Source organism: Dendroctonus ponderosae, unplaced genomic scaffold (genome assembly GCF_020466585.1).
Source record: "Dendroctonus ponderosae isolate FM_Combo_2020 unplaced genomic scaffold, Dpon_F_20191213v2 Dpon_F_20191213_6, whole genome shotgun sequence".
NCBI lineage: Eukaryota > Metazoa > Arthropoda > Insecta > Coleoptera > Curculionidae > Dendroctonus > Dendroctonus ponderosae.
In genome coordinates, this window is record NW_026018814.1 from 8473658 (window position 1) to 8494975 (window position 21318).

At 33.4% G+C, this 21318-nt stretch overlaps 1 protein-coding gene and 1 long non-coding RNA gene across 10 annotated transcripts in view; one reads left to right on the forward strand and one right to left on the reverse strand.

Moving 5' to 3' along the window:
- Nucleotides 1–3139: 3139 nt before the first annotated feature.
- Nucleotides 3140–21318, forward strand: part of LOC109544980 (protein daughterless) — a 48442-nt gene continuing 30263 nt past the window's right edge. For all 9 annotated transcript variants that reach the window (XM_019915414.2, XM_019915417.2, XM_019915420.2 and 6 more), the window contains exons 1-3: nt 3140–3263; nt 8434–8480; nt 9609–9863. In XM_019915414.2, coding sequence (XP_019770973.2) covers nt 3179–3263; nt 8434–8480; nt 9609–9863 — 387 coding nt within the window. In that variant the 5' untranslated portion in view covers nt 3140–3178. The remainder of the gene's footprint in view (nt 3264–8433; nt 8481–9608; nt 9864–21318) is intronic.
- LOC125504951 lies at nt 3973–4627 on the reverse strand. Its single transcript, XR_007281836.1, has 2 exons — nt 4442–4627; nt 3973–4299 (listed from the first exon to the last, which is right to left on the reverse strand). It is a non-coding gene; the product is annotated as an uncharacterized LOC125504951 (long non-coding RNA).

A 21318-nucleotide genomic window follows, 5' to 3' on the forward strand; every position in this document is an offset into this window, starting at 1 on the left:
GTACCGATGTTCTTATTTATATGAGCATCTAATTTATTTAATGATAAATAGTAACATTTTATTTATCGTCAAGTGTAGTAACGGGTATAAATATATTCAACCGATTATTGATAACTTGCTTTATAACGAAGTCAAATATCCTCCAAAAACCATTATTAAATAGTGATTTTGTTTATCATAACTTAATTTTAGTTTTCTAATATGGAATATTTATAGTTTCAGTGTCAAAAATACCAATACATATGTATATCTACAAATGCTTTGCCTGTATTTTTTTTCATCCCATAACACAGTACACCAAACAGTAATTGGAATTTCTAACCAATTTTAACACGCAAGTGACTTGAAAGATACTGAAAGTTTCTAAAAATTCCCCCCCGTAGTCCTGATTTTTGCGAGCCTAGTAAACAACGCACTCAAAATAGATGTTTTCAGTTAACTGGGGCCTTAAAATATTCGCCCTTTTCAAAGAAAGAATGGGAAATTTTAACTCATTTTTAGCATACAGCTGACTCTAAATAATATACCTACTTAAGCTTCATAAAACTCTCCCAAACAAAAAAAAAATATGTAAATAAATCTTTCTCCCAAACCAACTAGAAATAAATATATATGGGTCTAAAAGTGAACATATTAAATCAACTGCACTGCACTGTCGTCAAAAAATTCGCACCTTCCAAGTTAATCCAAAAGTAGAAATTGAAAATGTGCGTCTTCTTTAGCAAACAGTTGACTCTAAAGATAGTAATAACTTTAGCAAATACTGGACTCAACGGTACTGAAAATTGTATAAAAATTCCCCGGAATCCCAAGTTTTGTCCGCTTAGTAAATAAAGGCCTGCGCCTATTCTTTTAAATCAAATTGCATTTGGAAAATTTGACCATCTATAGCAGACATTTGCCTCTAAACTTACTGAAAGTTTCATAAAAATCTTCCGAAATTCTGATTTTGCAAACTTGCAACAGAAAATATCGGTCTCAAAATGAGCGTTTTCAGTAAATTGCGCTGTTTTCCTAAAAAACGCATATTTATAAACTAATGCACGCATTAATTTGCTATTTTGACCAACTTTATCAAACATACTTGACTCCAAATATACTGAAAAGTTGATACAAATCCCGCAGAATCCTGTTTTTTTCTAGCTTAATAAATATCGTTCTCAAACTCGATGTATCAATTCTCATATAGATACTCAATTGGGCTCCATTCAAAATACATATCATTCGAACTAAAGTTCATAGACACTTGAACATTTTTTCGTTTTTAGAGGAGACTCGAATCTAAAGGTGGAGCTTATATGAGAGTTGGTCAGTTTTCACACAAAAAACCAAAATTTTACAATGACTGTTTGTTACGCGGTTTTGAAATAATTGCGAAATCGACCACTGGATAAAGGATTTAAACCCCTATTCAAAATAAAAAAGAAAATACTGGCAGTTTTCACATGACAAACAAGTGTGCAATGTTACATAAAATATACCAGATAAGGCTATAACTTCCATACTGAATAATCTGAAACTCTACTCATATCTGAGGAACAAAATGAGCTGGGGCGAATCATTTTTACCATGTTCTTAGTTTTCGCGCACAAACCAACATTTCAAGTAAACTATTAGCTTTACTCGAATAGTTATCAAATAGATTAATCCCAAGTTTATAAAAAAATTTCATATTTTTCCCTTGTTTAAAAAAAAAATAAAATTGGCAGGAATTAAGGTCGATTAGAAGCGTGGGCGGAAGTATTAATGTGTCGACCAAACAATGAAATAGCGATTAGAATTAATAAGCTTGTTTTACTGTGAAATTTACAACCCAATTGGATACCAGAGCTCACGCATTTATATTCCTACCTAGAATTTTTCAATAGAAACTTTTGAAGAAATATATTTTGCGACATGATAAATACCCATAAAATTACTAAGTGAAGTAATTATCAAGCAAAACTAATTTAAAAATGGTACGACTGAAAAATGGTACAAAAAAATGTATACCTAACATTGTTTTGAAACAAATGGAAAAACATTCATGGCGTGATTCCTTGTTGATACTAAAATGTTGTTTGGTATAAAAACAGTTAGATCACAAGTCACTCGGGCGATATCGCGTTGAAAATGTGACCAAAAATCCTTCTTATTTTTTAGTTAAAAAAATAAACTTTACTAATTGTTTTATTAATTTGCTCATTACCGCCTGACTAGCACGATCTTTTTGGATATCAACTAGATGTTTTTGTAATAACGGCTTCCAGACGAGCAATATTTCACGTTTTCACTTTTTATTCTGAAACAGTTTATTTTACAGGAAAATTGTAAAAGAGAAAATGTCCAAATGAACCAGGTTTTCTTAATTTTTCACCAGGTTGTAATGGCGGTTTTGAAAAAGTTTCCATAAAAAATAAAAGGGGTAGTTTATCTCACCCCTTTCCTATTATTTCCAAAAAGTCAAAAAATTAGCTATGGACTTTTTTGATAACGGACATATTTCTGTGAAAATTTACCACTTTTTCCACTCCTTTTCTTCTTTGCTGCGCAATATCGCCCTAACGTATCATATGCCACCCAAAATTTAACACCAAACTACCTTTCAGTTGCTACAAAGAAACATCACCTAATTTTTTTCATTTTCGTTTGGAAGCACCCTGTATAGTACACTATAGAACTTCGGTAATTAAAATTGCGATCCCATGTTAAACATCTGCCATTCGATTTAGAACGATAAAAGCAAGTGCGAGCTGTGAACAGAAAAATGAAATGATCTCAAACGGGATGCTCGGTCTCATAAATCAACCCTCAATATTCTGAAGGGATAACAAAAGATTTTTACCTGCTCAGTGTTTACGTGAGCATTAGTTTGAATCGCCCGCGCAAACCCTGACAGGTAACCGACCATTAGTTGTCGTTGGTGGTTGTGCGAGAGCGGCATTGCCGGATATCCTACAAGAATCAGAAGCTTTGTAAACTTATTTGGTGAATTGGCTAAGTATCACTTTGCAAACTCTCTGGAACTGGGATTGGAGTCCCAGTTACATATTCGCGAATTTCTGCTACGGAAATGTTAATAAGACTTGGTGGAAAAAGATACTTTTGATAAATTCCCAAATTGTTTGGTTAACATTTGTTAATAGTCCGCAAGTGACTTGGCAGTGGCGCTTTTGTCAGAAATGTCTAGTGCCCCAACATGGCTGCCAGCGATGATGAGCCTATGCAACATTTGTACGAAGTTTTTACAACATGCTTTAACAAAATAGCTAACAAAGCACCAGGTATGTAAAGTGCAACTTCCTATCTATTAGTGTAAAGTGAAAACCCCTGCCAAATTCGCCGTTTAAGTGCTATATTCGGCCGTAGTAGTGTCGGTGTAACAACAAGCGTGCGATCAAAAACATTTCTGAAAAAGCTGGTTTGGAAGGGTAATTGTACCCTGCTTGGCTCCGAGAAGCTCCAATTTGTGGATAATCTACAATTTCCCAGTGAAAACCCAATAGAAAGCCGTAAGCAAAGTATCACTCCATCTGAGATGAAACTGCCTTGTGTCACCTTATTTCCCAAAGATGACTTTATGTAGTACTGCTTATGAATTTAAATACTCACATTCGGTTTTTGCACCAAATCCCGTCCTGATTTCGGTGAAAATTCGCCGTTTTCCACTTTCAAATTGAGTGTAATGTTTGTAAATAACAGGCCAGTGGTTTGTAGGCAGGAATCTAATGTTATTGTTTATACAGTGTCAAAATATGGGAGATAAGAGACTTGCGGGATCATGGACCACAAATTGGGTTAAAGTTTTACTTTGCTATGGTTCCTTGAAAGTTTTGAGGTGAATGCACTTGCCTAAATCAGCAAAAAATCACTTGCTGAATACCCGATAATTACTTAGCTACTCTTAGGGCAAAATATTTAAAGGTTGAATTAAGGAATGAATGGGAATTGTGCACGTCCCAAGTGTTGTTGTAGGAAACCAAACTGAGGCTCTTTCTTTGTGCATACATTTGGTTTATTCAGGGAAAAAATATCTATTTGGAAGATGCCGGTTCTTCTATATTAAATTTAGTGCTATTTTTCGTCCAAGACTTAAAACGATTCAGGTGTTTAGCTTATAACTGCAAGCCAAAGGCTGCTCAATTCCACTGTTTGACTTTCTTTTCCTCCACAACTTCTCTAATTTTGATAGGTTTTCTACTTTTATTTCGTTTGGTGCTTGATTTGTCAGAGTTTGTCATGTTTGAGTTTTTAATTTCCATTCCAATTTTCGCTTGAGTGGCTTTATATCAGTCCATTCATTCTTTTGCATTATATTATCTACAGAACAAGCAAGTTTTTATTTATATTTACTAGTTACCTTACACTAACAACTATGTAGTATTTACTATGACCATTAACGTACTCTGCAATAATTGAAAAAGGTCTTCTACGTGATAAACCAATTTTGGCTGTGACTTACTCGCTTCACTTTATATTGTTTACATGTTGGTTCATTTCAATTCACTTAATAGCATCCTCCACAGGCAGGCTTTTAACTAAACTAACTTCACTCAGACCTTTACATTTCAATAGCACAATCTGTGACAAAAAGCTGTCCGATTTGTATTTCAAAGTGTGAAGATTTCACATTTGTATGTGTAGTTTGTAAAGGTGATATCAATGAAGTTTTCGAAAAGAGTTTTGTACATTTTACAGGGTTTTTCTAATTTAAGTTTGCATTTTAATTTATGCATTCAATGCATAACCATCCAAATCTGAATAAACACACAAACATTCGTTTCACAAATATAACTAACAAAAGTGGCACTGTTCTGCTTTGTCTTTTCTGCTTCAACGTCGCTATTAACAAGCAAATTGGTTTACTTTAGAAACAACGAACGTAAAGAGCCACTTTTGGAGATTAATTATTGATTTATCCGTGCAAAAAAATTATTATTGTTTTTCTTATCTTAGAAAGTTGTTCGCTAGGCAATAAGGAAATAGCAAACCCATTTTGTGAGAAAATATTTTTTGTCGTACTTTTTTAATCAGCGTTGAGACAGGTTAAGTGTGATGGTTTTACTTTACAACTATCGACCGTTCATATTTTTGGCAACAGATAAAATTGTCATTGTGATTCATGTTTTACAAGCAGCATTAATGTTATTCAATATGTATTTTCTGATTCATTTGCGATCACATTCCGTTCCAACTTTTACATAATTAAAACTACGTATTTTTGGTGATTCAAAAATTGCTGGCCATCAGGAATTTTATCGGAATATGTAATAAGCGCCAATTATTTCTTGCTACATCCAAACACACAGCCAACAATAAATTAATGTGATTTTGCTAAAAGATTGTGAGTTTATTTTTCGATCTCACTGCAACACAGAATTGTTGATTTTTTAAGATCACCCAGTAAATAAAAGAGCTAAGAAAAAAATGCAAAAACTACAATATAAAGTACTTACTTAATTTTGTACAAATAGGTACATCAGAATTTATATACTTCCAAGGTTAAGGCAAATTTAGCAGTGTTTATTTTGTGGAGAAGTTTGGTTTACTTTACATACAAAATATATTTGTTTGTTGGAGAATATATATGAGCCTTTAACAATGTTTCGAGACAGAGACCCAATTTTTTTCCCAATTTTGACTAAAATTGAATAATACCTACTTATTCGACTGATTAGCAAGATATGTTTAAAATTAATTAGGAGAAATTGACAAAATAAAAATACTCTGTGTATTCATTATGGCTCAATAAAACCTGAATTGTCTGTATTTGATAAAGATCTAGTTTTTTTCTCCTTCTGTTTGTTGTCGTAATAAGTATTCAACATTATATGATGTAATTATCATACATTATTCTGGGAGCATTGCTTAAATGGAACGAATTGAAGTTGATGCGCCTAATTAATATTTTATTCAATATTTCCAATTAATGTGTTTGATGACTATCGTTTAAATAGTGAAAAGTTGTCGTGTTGGAATTGAATAATTGTTGAATTTTAAATAATGTTTTATTCATATTTTTTTATTAAACCTAATTAAGCCAGTTAGGATTGACAAAAAATCTCGTTTGCCTTTCTCAAGTATTGGTGCTTGTGTGGTTTGTATTGAACGTTTTTATCTTAATCATAAGTACTTTGGAGAGGCAGAAATGGTTGAATTAGAATATACATTTTCTATTAGATGGTTTAAATGCACTCTTGCTCATATTGAAGGCTTATTTGTATGAATGCTGGTTTTCAAGACCCAAAGCGAATACTAAAAAGTACCATATTCTAACATACTTATTCTTAATTGGTAAAATATTTTTAGTTAATTATTTGAAACAATTTCTGCTGGTACAGCGTCTTTTTAATTTTCTCCCAAACACTCAATAAATTATGATGAGCTTTGCGTCATTTCCTTATATCTTAACTATTGATCGAAACTCCTTGCCTAATGCAGATTTATCATTTTTGAGTAGTGAATTTTGGTTCATTGGTTCCTAAAAACTTCAGTTTTATGGTAGATATCTTTATTTTAGATCTGATTCAGTCTTCTGTAAATAGTAAAATTTCCTTTTGTCTTGTTTGTTTTATGTTGTTTGCTCCTTTCTAGCCTTAAGAGATGATTCCAATTGATCCTTTGGGTTGACAGTGTTTAGGAGTGAAATAATCCAATATCATATCTCAGTTCCGTTATTGTTTGAAAGATGGGTCAACTTTATAATGCAATGAATGGAAAGTCGAAAACCAACGCATGCTGCCATTATTATTTTATTGTTGCTCCTGTGTTGTCGTTGTGACATGAATTGCACAGAAACTGATATTTTAAAGCACTTGTCATTGGTCAATATTTGTCAAATATTGGCTAAGTATTTGCATTTTCTTTTTGTAGTTACGTTTCGTAATGTTTCGGGACAATTGCTAAAAATTCGTTGAGTTGTGAGTCGTCTAATCATTTAAACTGGTTTTGGTGCATAAAACAGCTGTTTTTCGCTCCGCTTGCAAAATCAACGACAAACATTTGCAAAGAAAATCGGTTTTATTTGCCTTGGTAATCTGTTTAATGTGAATCTATGTTTCGCTGTGGGTCAAAGTAATTTAAAAAGAGGATCCGTCATATTTCGAGGACACGAAACCCAACGAGAGAGCTACCTAAACGCAGTTTCGGTAATCTTAATCACCAAAGCTCCAACGTAGTTGGCCAAGACAGGACAGATGTTTTTGGTTTAGGTTTCAGTCGTCCGAAACTGTACGTTGCGATGTTGCCAACGTTGTTTTCTTTATAAAAAAAATAAATACATAATATATGCTTGACAATAACTAGTAACAAACAACTCTTATCACGATTTCAAAGTAAATTTGACTATTTTGCACACACAGTATTGTTTCTTATTTCACCAATCAATTCTGCGCTCAATATTTTTTATTCAAATTGCAGGTATTGCAATTAATTGTTTGTATGTCACGTAATTTAATTAAAGTTATCTAACTTCACATCCGGCTTCCAATTAGTCTTTGTCAATTTTGTAATTATTTTTTTTGCCTGCTTTGGCCAGCCGTTTGATAATTTTCGTCGTCACATACTGCAAAACTAGTTCTAATTATCTTTTAAGTCCTTATATAGATTACTGGTTTTCTATGCAAAGGTTTTCATAAACATTGTACCTAAGTATGGGAAATTGCCTAATTTGCCTCATTGGGCTATCCGGAAGCGATCGCAGAGTTTATATGATTGAAATGGGGTTTTCGAGTTTCCGCTAGCGGAGCCCTAATGCCTTTTGGTGTGACACTTTTAAGTAGTGCCATGGACCGTAAACGCATTTACCGTAAAGCCGATGGAGAAGACACGTTTAGATAGCGTTCATTAGCAGACGTTTTGACCTCTCAAGCCGTGCCCTGTGACTGACGAGGCGCATCCAAAGATGACCCTTTCTTCGGTCCTAAAACTACTAATTGTTTAGACAAGTTATTTTGGTAGATTTGCCGACATAAACAGCAAGTTATGCTGGACTGCTTTTATAACCATTGCATCTCCCGGGGGATGCGTTTAAAATAAACGAAACGATCAAGCATATTTTAATTGAATCTATTGTCTCGCATTTAATAATTCCGGTAAAAGACAAGAGCTGAAACATGCACGTTCAAGTTCCTGCTGAAAATCTTTTATTCACGCATATACAGGGTGTTGGGACTTTTTCGCCTTTAAACAAGAATTGCACTTATTTTGGACCTTAACTAATTAGTAACTTAAAAACGCGTGGCCGGAGAGAATTCGATCCAGTTTTTTGCTCCATATTGACATGAGAGTAATCGAGATAATTCGAAACATTGGTGTACAGGGTATCACAGGTATGAGTTATTTCCATCGGAGGAAAAAGTACTATTTGCCAAAACGGCATCTGTTTTGGGACCTACATGCCGTTAAATGTTGAATTAGAAAATCTTTAGTGACTTACTTATTTTTTACTTCCAGAAAAACCAGTGTTTCAGTCATCCTATGCCGGAATCGATAACGGAATGGTAAGCATGTGATTAATAAATTTATACTTTTTTTATACATATATAAAAGGTGGAATGCAATTTGACGCCTAAATTATGCTTTATACATGGTGTCTGCAAAAAGGCTACACAATCCTACAACAGATTCCTTGGTAATATTTTAATAATTTATCTAATGCAAAAGTGGACGGTTTTCAGAATTCAGAAGAACTAGTCGTTGAACTATGTATTTGAAAGTGCAATTTTAACTAATAAATAGTGGACTTGTTAGATAAATATACTACTTAAGATGGCAACATATGGGAAACTTTTTTAATATAAATTTTACGGGAAAAATTATGCGTAATGAAACATTCTGCATGTTGTAGAGATCTGCAGTCTTAAATACAGTCATCAGATATTAATTTTTTTCAGTTGGGTAAGCGCAATATCAAAAATATGAATTTTGCTCAAGAGTTAAGTATCTTTATTATTGACACTTATGAAATTATGAAAGAATTATGAGTGAATTAAAGATTTTTTTTTTGCAACATTAATAATAAAAAAGTTGCCCATATGGTGCCAACGCAAGTCTAAACACACTGTATATTTTTTTATTTTTTTGTTTTATTAAATGTTCGAAGTGATCTCCGTTAATACCCTTAGAAAGACTAATGCGATGCTTAGAAATTAAAGCAGATCCTAATCAGCAGGTTTTTGTCGCTCTTTAAAGTAGTTACGGCATTTACTTGTCTGCACAGACGCTCTTCATTATTTTTGTAAATTCAATATCGCAAGGGTACTATCTTTTTGGAAAATTTTATTTAAAAAACAGTTGGTTTAATATTTTACCCTTTTTCACAAACTGTAAAGGAAGGTAAGCTATGTGCATGTTCGACATTGTTAAACATTTTAAGTTAATATGCTGACTACCTCTGACGTTGAACCTGCCTCTTCAGGGGCTGAAATGTCCAGAAATAAACTCGAAGTTCGTTTTAAACATGTTTTCATACGCTCCAAATAAGCCGCAGCAACCCTTTAAAAACCAATTGAGAATTTTTTCTATTAATCTGGAAGCATCCAGAAAAACCCATCTGATAACTTTTACGACATATTCTATACAGCATTTATTATTACACGTATAATACTCAATGTTTTTTTTATTTACAGGCTTACGGCTTAAGCCCAACTGGTCCAGTATATGCTGGATCAGGGGCCAGCCCCACGCAGGCTGCGGTGGAGCCGTTCGCGGCAGATGGCCCCTATTTTCCGTTTGGGGCGCGACCGGGTAGTCGGCTCTCACCGGGAAAAGCCAAAGGAGCGGGGGGTGCCACTGGACCTACTGGGGCAGTGGCTCGGGGACCCAAAGATGAACCCCAGCAACCTGGAGGCGCCACTACGCTGGACAGTCAGCAATGGGCAGTGGTAAGTGAAATTACTTGATTTTGCTATTTTGAAATGGATTATGTGGATTCTATTGCCTGAAATTAGTTGCCAACATTGAATGAATTTTAAAATAGTTTGATGTTTCGTAATTATTCCAGTGTAAATCGGATATTTTGCGAGATTAATCTAGCATCGACATTAATGTCGGTGCTGACAAAACACTGGTAGGCTGCTGCTGATGTTTCTTGATATGGTCAGAAGATTCTACTATAAATTGCTTTGTAAAAAATTTGCATATGTTGCTACATAAAAATACCCACATCTCAAACACTTACTTTAAATTAAGCCTTATTTCCATCTTCAGGCATACAAACTTTTAATCTGAACATGAGCCTCATTCCTGGAAATGCCCACTTACATTGAGAAACACTCTGTCTAGTTCCTTAATAATAAAATTAAAATTCCGTTTTTCTATGCTCTATATGAGTGAATGAAAATTAATATTTAATATTTGATTATAACACACATTGTGAATTTTCTTTGAATTACAACAGTACTCTTTATCTTAATTCATGTCGTGTCTTCTTATTTCATTTTTTTTTTGTGATATAAGAGCACAAAATTGTGAATAAATGATTAGTGCATCAACAAAAAAACTGAGTTGATTCCATTCACCAAATAAAGAGTTCTGGTAGTTTTTGTACCACGACACTCAATAATTCACCTTTTGTCCAAAACGGCTGAACTCGATTGTTTCATCAAATCAGCGAGTTTCACTAAAATACATCGTACCATTCTCCCGATATTTCGAAAAAAATAATTTTTTTGAAGAACTTTGACCATCAATAGCAGAGGAGCCAGACATTTTCTGTTAATAAAAGTTAGGTCGGATCGTCTTCTTTTGATTCGCAAATATCGCATCGATATCGCTGAATATCGCAGTACCCTTTTGATGATGTGTTTACGGGACACCCCGTATAAGTCGCTCTTTGAAATCACTTTGTGATCAACAGTTTATTTTTAAGTTAGTCACCGATAGTGATTATGATTCGTTAATCGATGTGAAAACATCACAGCTATTGATTTGTTTGTGGCTGATCTCTACCTAATATATCCAGATAGATACACAGTTTGCTAGCGTTATTATTGGTAAACATTCATTGCGTCCAGATATATTTTTTTCCTTGATTTTTGCGATTTTTGTTTCATTCTATTGTCATTCACTTAAGTTTCGTATTATTGTTTTTCTAAACCAAAAAGAAAACGACAACAATACGTAAATGGTTGGCAAATTAATATGGTCCATTGTGCTTACAACAATGGGTCTGCTTGAAAACTTTATCTCGAGCAAAATTACTGTAACAGACCGAATGGCACCTGCGTTGAATCATGTCCGCACGTTATATTCGATAAGACGGTATTGCGTAGTATTAAATACCAAAAAATCCTTTGTAAAACGTCACATGACAAATCATCAGACCTTTGTTTACCATTCAATAACATTATCGGGCTGTTGGGCATATTCTGCTGTTTACAATCGCACTTGAAAGATTATAAAAAGTGGTACTGTTTTGGGCGTGTCTGTAAAATATTTTGGCAAAATTGTACACTGTTTAAATGTAACATAAACTATTAGTGGATTCTAATATCTTACTAAACAGAAATCATAAAAAAAAACAGAAAAAGAAAAAAATCGTCCAGTCTGTATAAAATTCTCCCATATTCCTGGGGTGACAATTTAATCTAATTTGTCGCTGATATTAAAGTTGACGGGTTCCGAAATACCACTCTAATTTCTGGTACAGTATTTCAAAGCCCGGCAATTTTCAGATTAGACAAATTACATTAAATCCTCCAGTTTCGACCCAAGGATTTGTGGTCGAACTTTATACATACACCCGGGTATATTTTAAATAATGCAAGAAATTTTCCAAACTCTAAGGACAGAAAAGGAACATTTAGCTAAATTATGCAAAGGAAAATGAGATTCTTCAGATACTTGGCACATCTTTAATTAGCCATCGTTGTCTAATTTTTTGCGTTTTAAAATCCATCTAGCTGCAAATCCATGTTGAGATAAAAGAAAATCTTCGTATTATAAACTTTCCATTGAATTTGTTTTACTTGATCTGAACTATCCAAACGGTTAACACGCCGCTATCTTATTTTAAACTTTTGACATACTTTGTATTATAATATTCTCGTCGTCCTAGAATTTTCGGAGCGGCTTTTTCGTCTTCGAACTTCCAATTCGGCCTTCTTCAATTAACTGCGTTTTCTCGTGAAAAGTTTACGATCGATTTATACTAGCCATTAATATAAACTAGTGCGTATTATTTTATACTCATACTAATTTTACATAGTTATACACACTGTAAACACTCATAAAACAACACTGTTTTATCTCCTAATACTCCTGGCCTGTGGATTGTGGTTCGTAAAGATTTATAACGTATTATTTTAAATAAAACAGTCGTTCCAATTATTCCAACATTTTTAATTGAGCGTTTTGCCGGTTGATGGGAAACATCAAACAGGCCGGCATGTAATAATTGCAAAAAATCGTCATTGGCTTTTAGTAGCAAACATTAAGCGGAGTATTCAGTTATCAGAGTTAGTCGGCTTTTACGAAAGCGTTTTATCGAGCTTGTAAGAAGGAAACTATTTAAATTCGAGTTTTGTGTCAAGAGTTCAAGAGTTTTGATCGATAATGAATTTGTTTGTTTTACCCGAGCAAAAATAGACAAATTCACATTTGATTTTCGCATCGAATGCTGATTATGACCTGTATTTTGTAATGCGGTCAAGTTGATCAAAGTGGTCGAAACCGTACCTACAAGATGTTTCTTAAATAACTGAAACGTTCATTACATACTCGTTAGGAAAGATTCTGTTAACAATTACTTACTTCGGTGCCTGGGTGTAATTAGTTAAGGAAAGTTATTTATTACTTTGGGAGAAAAAATAATAATGAAATTGAGAGATGTGTGAAGGCTTCTATGAAAGTTTTTCCGATTAATAATTTCCTAAAAACCTAGAAAAAATATTGCTAAAAAGGATTAGTAACCTCCAGATATAGAAGACGAAGAAGAAAAAATAATGTATTAGTTCTCTTAGGCATTGTTACAAAATACACACATTGATAAAAATTTGAAATAATTTTTAAAGGACGAAAAAATGTAAATTACATGAACAGGAACTTAAAACTACATAAAACAGAAATATGTGAACATAGCAAACCAAATTTTTACATGAAGTAGTATCGACGTAGTAAGTCCTTGACATGAGAATTTTCCCCAACTTACCTTTCAACCGCCCAGGAGGAAGGTCTCTTATGCTTTTTGGGAACGGTTTATTAAAGTTGGATATTTCAAGAATATTCTGAGCTACATTTTCTAGCAAATATGAATCCTGAAAGCGATCACTTTTACTTCTTGATTTGAGTTCGTGATTCCTAACGTTCTCGCGAAACGAAAAACAAAAACGGAAAATTCTAAACTGATCCGGATGGTTTTTTTTATCAAAGCGATTTTTATGGGAGATAAAAGATCATAAATAAAAGCCCGAAACCGCATCAGTTTCAACCAATGTCACCAAGCAAATTATTACACAGAGCACTACAACTATGAACATTTGCTGGAAAAAATTTAAGAAGTTTTCTGCATGTTTCCGCTTTCAAGAAATACCTTCATTTATATCACTTTGATAAGATTGTTAAAATCGAAAATTTACCTAGTAGTTAGTCGTTGAAACCGAGAAATGGTGAAATTAACACCGAAATCCTATTGAAGTTTCAGACATTGGCTTGTTCTTACATATTGCTTACCCCCTTATGTGGTAGAGTTTTGAATTGCAAGAAATTGTTAAGTAAACCGTATCAAGTAATATGTTTGCGGGTTAAAACCAAAAGTATTTCGTGTGAAAATGGCAAAAAATCGCTTTTATCCAATGTCGGTGTGGGAATTAGCATGTGGAGGTGTCGATATGTACCTTTCCTGCAACATGCACCAGCTTAAGTCTTTTTTTTGTTGTGATTTGACTGGTTACTTGGATATATTTGGCAATAAATTTCTCGTATCTTATGAGCATATTGATTCACATATGTGAAAGTGGCAGACGTGGACCTATAACATCTTAAAAATATGTAAAATTTAGATAAATTCTTAATAAATATTATAGTTGTGGATATTGGTGTGGGTAACGCGGAAAAGCTCTGTTTAAATTACCACGAAGATACTGATTGATGCGCACCATGATCATCTCATTATCCTAACTGCAAATCAAGACCTTGCATTCTCCGATTTTTGTTCCGTCCATTTCTGTAATTCAGTCAATTCCATAAGATCCACAACAGTCATTGTTCGTTGAAAGGAACTAAGCCATAATTAAATCACTTCGAAGATATGGCATCTTGTCCCATCAAGGCTGGATTCCAGGCGAAATTCCCAGCATCATCGTGTTACGCATTCCGCCCATGCAGAATGCGTTCGAATTATTCACAGCGTTCGCAAAATGGATCATTACTACCCGCTAATAAAGGAGATATATCAATTTTAATTCTGTCTAGTTTGTTGCGACGTTAATTATCTGTAGAAACAGGAACAAACCGACTTGAAATGACAATGAAAAACATTTAGATTGAAATAGAAATAGTTTCGTCGGGGAAACGTTTTGAATATCTGAAATAGTTGTTTGGTTAATAGACCAGAATAGAATAACAATATATCGTTTTTACTTCCTTTGTCAATCACCTTTAGATTTGAATGGATTTTTTAATGTTAATTTAACGCGCGATAATGCTTGCGCGTCAATTCCTGGCCCGTTTTGCCAAACTGTTTTAGTGTTCAGTGTTAAAGGAAAAAGTTAGCCGTTTTCTAGTTAAACTTTATAGCGGTTTTCAATGAATATTCAATTTGATAATTTGAGTGAAAAGTAGGATGATATTTCAGCACACATCCAAACAGAGCCCTGCCCGTATTATTAGCGTATTATTGTCGGTGCTGAAACGGAAACGAAAATACGTTAGGGTACGTTTAAAACTAATATATTTTGCATTTATTTACGTGGGGGGCAAGAGTATTTATAAGTTCAACAATGTTCGCTTTACGGAACGGAAGTACAAAGTTAATGGCTTAGGTAGAGACATACAAAGTTACTTTCCATTTTTTGACAATAAAAATAAAAGCCCCGTAGAAATGCTGATTGGAAAGTGGTATTTCTTGTCAAGTGTCGCTGGAATGCAAATAGAAGATCAGGTCTAGTTGTTTCGAAAATAATATCCACATTAAAACTTTAAGAAATGTGAATTATTATTGCGTCACTATTAAACAGCTTGGGACAGACTATACATTGAGAGGCAAGGCAACCCGTCAATTCTTATTTTGTATTTGGCTTTATAATATATTATTTATTAAAGAACTTAAAAAAATACATATAAATCCTTAGTATTCGGGCCAAAAAGATTTGAAATAGTTTTTGTATTAAATGTGTTTTTTATTCAGTGTTTAAAGTTTAATAAACAATCACAGTGTTGAGCGAAAGTTTGAACAGGAGTTTATATTGTTTTTAAATTTACAAATATTAAAATATCAACGTTCTAAATTATCTGCTATTTCACAAACACTTATTTACATTATTATACATTTTTGACCTTTGGCGTTCTTTTGTTAGACAGTTTTTCAATGCTCATTTACCATTGTTTCGTCATCCACCTTTTAGGGAGGTTCTGTCTGGCTTTCTAAAATAATTCGAGTTGCTCCTATTTACGGCAAAACAACTGTCAAATACTAATAATGCAACTAATTTACCGCCTTCGACTTGTTTATTTATTATTCTAACGTATATGGTGCGATCTTAGACCAGATAGCGCGTTAAGTATGGAAATCTGCCTTTTCGGTCTTGCTCAACGCGGATAATTCGTAAAAACGACTAAATGTCGGCTGTGTTAATTCAGCTGTAAAATGTAAACAGATTTTTTCGCTGCAAGAAATTATTAGAATAGCTTTTTTTGATTAAAGTAGTAAATTTCCTTAATACAGGGTAGGGTGTCTGTCGAGCGATTTTCAACGCTTCAAATCTTGTTTTAAGCAAGGATTCCTCCTAATGCAATGGAGGAAGGCGCGATGATTTGCCTTAAATAGTAGAAAATTTGTTAAATTAATCCACCCAGTTTCAAATTTGAGTCCTATCAGGTTTTGTTGAGAAAAATATTTGTATAACCACCTGACAAAGTAATGCAAGCCTTGTTTCAACATTTGATTTCTCGTTAATGAAAGGCGGAAAAAGGCGCGCCGTTTTGCATTAGACTCTTGAAACCCTACCGGTTTCGAATTCGAACCATCATTACACATTTTTGAGAATAATGTGCCTGGATTGTCTTGATGCAATTAACAGAATCATGTAAGCTTTGTTACCGCAATTAATTTATTTTCAACCAACGGATGGGAAATTTGCTCTGCCTAATTCGAACGTTTTGAACTCGAGACATCATAAGCAATTTTTGAGAAAAAATCACGTTGATATCTTGAAACAATAGCTGACGGAATGATGCAAGCTTTGTGTATTTTGCACTAAAAAGAAGAAAGTTTCTTCTATATAGTCTGTCAGTTTCGAATTCGAGTCAATTATAAGCTTTTTTGAGAAAAATGCGCGGTGAGTTAAAAATCGAGCTGACTGAATCATGCAAGTTTTGTTTCAACAATTAATTTCTCCTCAGCCAAAGGAGCGAGAAAAGCGCAATGTTTTTCATTAGAAAGCGGAAAATTTGCTCTATATAATGTGCCCGTTTCGAATTCGACCCATCATTAGGTATTTGCGTGAAAAATTTGGTTTTTTGTCTTAACTAACGATTCAGTCAATTTCGTCTTTTTTAACAATTTCGTCGATAGGTTATAGATCTGAAAAACTCCAACCAGGATTTTCTTACTTTGAGAAAAGAGATATTGTTTAAAAAGTTAGGACTGTTGGAAATTCACTTACTTGATAAATTAGTATAATCTTGTCAAAATTAAAAATGGTTTAAATTGTAAAATAAAATCTCCAAAGTTTTTGTGACTTTAAAGGAGACGAACACAAAAACTGTTGCATTCAAGAAATATTGACACTTGCAGTATTACAAACATCATTTGATGAAAGTGGTACAATTTATCCAAAAGCCTAAGCCTAAAATAGAAAGCTCTAGTTTGTAACTGATTATCGTTTCTTAAAGCAACGAAATAATTGTTTGCATTTTAGAAAATTGCAAATGTTTTGTATGTAAAAAAGTCTAAAATACTGAAAGTATTGGCTAGAAAATGCGCATAATTAGTTGATACATCGAGAATCGTTTCTATATTTTGTTGCAAATAGTGACGAATATTCGACTGCCGATAGTGATTTGAAGACATGCTGTTTTATTGTGAATATAACTACATGATAATAAGCTTGGCTCATGACATTTGAAGCAAACCGACAATTAGCATGAAAAAATCAACTGTGGTAATTTAGTGATCGATACAAGTTAATACATACCTAATCAACCTATCAAGTTTTGAAATCGTTTTCAATATGCCCGGAAGTAAAACACCTGGCTATGCTCTTATAGTTGAAATGTGATCCAACAGATGTCAGATTTTGCTAAAAGTTCTTCACGTTTGCTCTTATCTAAGAGGGAAGGAAGATAAAAATCCAAATTTGTTTCAATTTCTTACTTAACATACGCAATTATAACCCAGCGCCAGACTGTTACATCGATGATCCAGCTAAAATGTGTTTGCGATTATTCAAACTCCGATTGTTTACATATTTTCAAATTTTGTGTATCGTTTCCAATTAATATGCTCAAGTTTTAGCAACATTTCCTTGCTGTTAAAGTAGTTTAATAGTGATTTTTTTCAAATATAATTCGAAGCCTTGGTCTGTTTTATTTTATTATGTTACATTGTCAGTGTGTCGCCTTTCAGCATGGTGCCTTTTTAATGTTTCGGCTTTCTTGCATTATTTTTTTTCTTCATTTATGCGTGGATTTATAGCCGCTTATCTATTCTGAATGGTATTTGTAACGAAAAGTGGTTCTTCAAGCCGCTCAATTTGCCATTAAACCTACACATTTAGTATTCATTTGCTTTTTTTATTGTCCTCAGAATGTTAAAGAATTTATATCTTTGACGTTAACGACTTCATCAGGTTCTCTGATTTTATATTGTGCTGAAAATTATTGTCCTTTATGTTATAGTCGTGTGTGCTTGTCCATTTTAAATTTTACTTTACTAAAGATACGTAATATAGAAGTAAGTAGAAGATAAATATACGTCATGGTGTGTTTTAACCAATTTTTGCGATTAACAAGTGTCATGAGGAGTTTAAATAAATATTAAAATAATACATTAAATACCTCTGATAATTGTATCAATTATTGCATACTTTTTTATTGACTCGTAACTATTCCGCTAATTAGACAAGAATTGCATACAATTTTTATCCTGGATTGTTATTCTCGAAAATGTTATTGAATGATTTAGAAAAAAATTTAAAGTATAAATGTATCATAAAAAACACCGGACTAACCAGATATGTCTTCTCTGTCTTGTAAACTTTGAACCTTTCAAGTACCAAATGCGTTTATTATTTCAGCGAAACAAATTTCCGATGGAGTTAAATCTGGTAATTGTCGTGGCCAAACAGTTTAAAGACCGGCATTATTCAATTAAAGCGTTTTTATGTTTTGACTTGTAATTTATAACAGTTGATTGGCTGGAATGCTGACACCTGAGCGTTATTCCTTTACTATAGAAAAAAGTCAAATTCTTGGCAGCGAAAGTATTACTTCGACTTCTGGGATTTAGCTGTCAAGTACCTACCTCGTCATAAATATAACTTTTCTTGGAATTTACATTGATTTGGCAGTGCGTTTCACTGAAATTATTTGAAGCTTGTTCACTGAAGAGATAAATCAGCTGACACAATTTTTTGAAGTTTGTGGCATGCTCTAATTTGAATAGCTTGAAAGTTTAGATAACTAGTTATATAAAAGCCCAAAAATGAAAGTAAAAATGATGTTGAACAAATGTTTGTTGAAGTTTCTCTGAGTTCCATTTAATAATCGTGGATTACGGTGTTCTATTCGGACTTAAAACTGGATTAAAGTGCAATAATTATCTTGCAATGTAAACTGCTCCAGGCCATTGTACTATACCAATCGTCCATTTATGAGGAGATAATACGTGCCCAGTCAGTTCAAATCGCTTTACGGGATTTCTCAAATAACTACTTTTTTTTATTAATGGTGTTTTATATATAAGGTAAATAATTTAATAATAATGCAAATAATAAAGGTGCAGCCATTCACTGGTCGGGAAAAATGTCTAAGCTTGCTTTGGCGGCGCCTCGGGCGTTTCACAGAAAAAGAAACATAATTCTTTCATGAATTTATGATCCTGGTTACATGCAGGCAAGATCAACAATTACTGTACCTATTTTCCAGTCGCATTATTCAAATAATTATCAATTAACACTTCACTGAGTTATTGTATACTGAATTTATCGCTTAATCCTGTTAATTTGCCTCTGTTGTGATTATTTTTTGTTTGTTTGTTATGAACTACAGTTTTATGTGCAAGACGTATCAAGATGGCAATTAAAACGACGGCGAAACAATAAGACTAAAATAAAAATAATGATCTATAAAAGGCGTTTCAAGGCAACACTATTGCCTTGTTAGTTTCTATTCGATTAGCCCGCTATGGTGTATGCCTTCCTCTTGGGGATATAATTTTCCATCAGTATCTAATTTGCGATAAATCAGTAATTAAACAAAGCCATGGTAAATTCACACGCGTCCCAGAAATGGGAGTATTTGGAATAGCTTTGTGGAATACCTCACTTTCATTTTCTTTGTTTGATGTTACCGTAACTTTGCCAGCACATAACGATAAACTCATGTAGTTCAGATTTGTCTATACAAGGCCGTTTTGATGATGCATCTATCATAGAACAGAGTAAGTTTAAAGTAACGAAATAAAGTGTCAATATTTGAATCAAGTCGATCAAATTTTCCTTTAGCAAACGACAAAATTTAGCAAACCATTTACATACATTTATTATTTATTCAATTCTGAAAAACTACGTTTATTTTTTTGCTGCGCATTTTATGAGTTTCTGAGTCATTTGCTTTATGAAAAACATATTGGGAATTTGAGGCAATTTATTTAAAAAGTTCTTTGTTGAGAATGATTTGCTTAAGACATTATTCAAAAGTAAATAAAATAGCCTCCCGAGTCACCAGATTTCAGTTCCATTGAATATTTTTTCAGTGTGAAATCAATCACTAAGGCAGTTGAGGGGACCCTCATCAAACAATTGAAAAGAGTTAAATCGAAATGTGTCCAAATTAAACACAATGCTGTGACTATGTCGAATCATTAAAACCACGTAAAAAGTTGTGCACATTTTCTGAAAATTTATTTAATACGCGGATCACAATATTGTTTTATTTTTCACTTACTTGTACTACCCAATACTTACCGAATAATTGACTATGAAGCATGATACACTAAAGTAAAAAGTGATTCGCATTCAAACCCCATCCTATTTAATACAAGTGGATAATTAAGGTTGAGGATATCATAAGGCCTCTTTGGAGATTTGCCGGATTCCTTATTAATTCATGTACTAGCAATAAGATGCGAGCGGACCACGATCTGATACAAACCGCCAATAATTACAATCCACTTATGAAGGGGCCAATTTAAATATCTGATAGTAATCGCACTGTTAATGGCTTGTTGAAAAATACTTTGCGAACAGTGAAATACTTCCTTGAACATTAAGTTGCATCATTCACTTCTTGTCTACGAATAACTCGGTTATGGAGGTTTTTTTGGAAAAATCTTTCAAACTGAAGATAATTTCGGATGGAATTTGCACATATTACAGCTAATCGGAGAAGTCTCGTGATCTCCTAGCTTGGACCGCTAATTAAATCATTAAAATGTTTCTCTGCTTTTGCTACTGCAAGCGCCTAAATAAATATTATTTTTCATAAATAATTAGGCTCGATAAGCTGGAAATGTTCATCCACTCTTGCTTAAAGTGTTCGCCTATTGCCAATCCAGGTGAAATATTCAAAATGGCAATTCTTCCCACCAGATGGGCGTTTTAAACAAAAAAAAAGGATAATCGATTATAGCGTTTTGCATCATTCACTCATAAAAATTGCATCCATTTGGTGAATATTTTCAACTGCAACTGCAACTGCAACACATACTTTACTAAACTAAAATGATTTTCTAATTTTTGCGGAAAAAGTGGCAAATAATGGGATTCGTTTCCCATGTAAATTTGAAAAATCATAAACTATGCCAACTACAGTGTCAATATTTACATTGGATATTGAAAAACTGATATATTTTCACTTAATCACTAATATTTATGAGAATTAACGCACATTAATATACACATATTTACATCGGCAGCTCAACAAGTTACAAATACATATTTCCAATACATGGGAAATGGC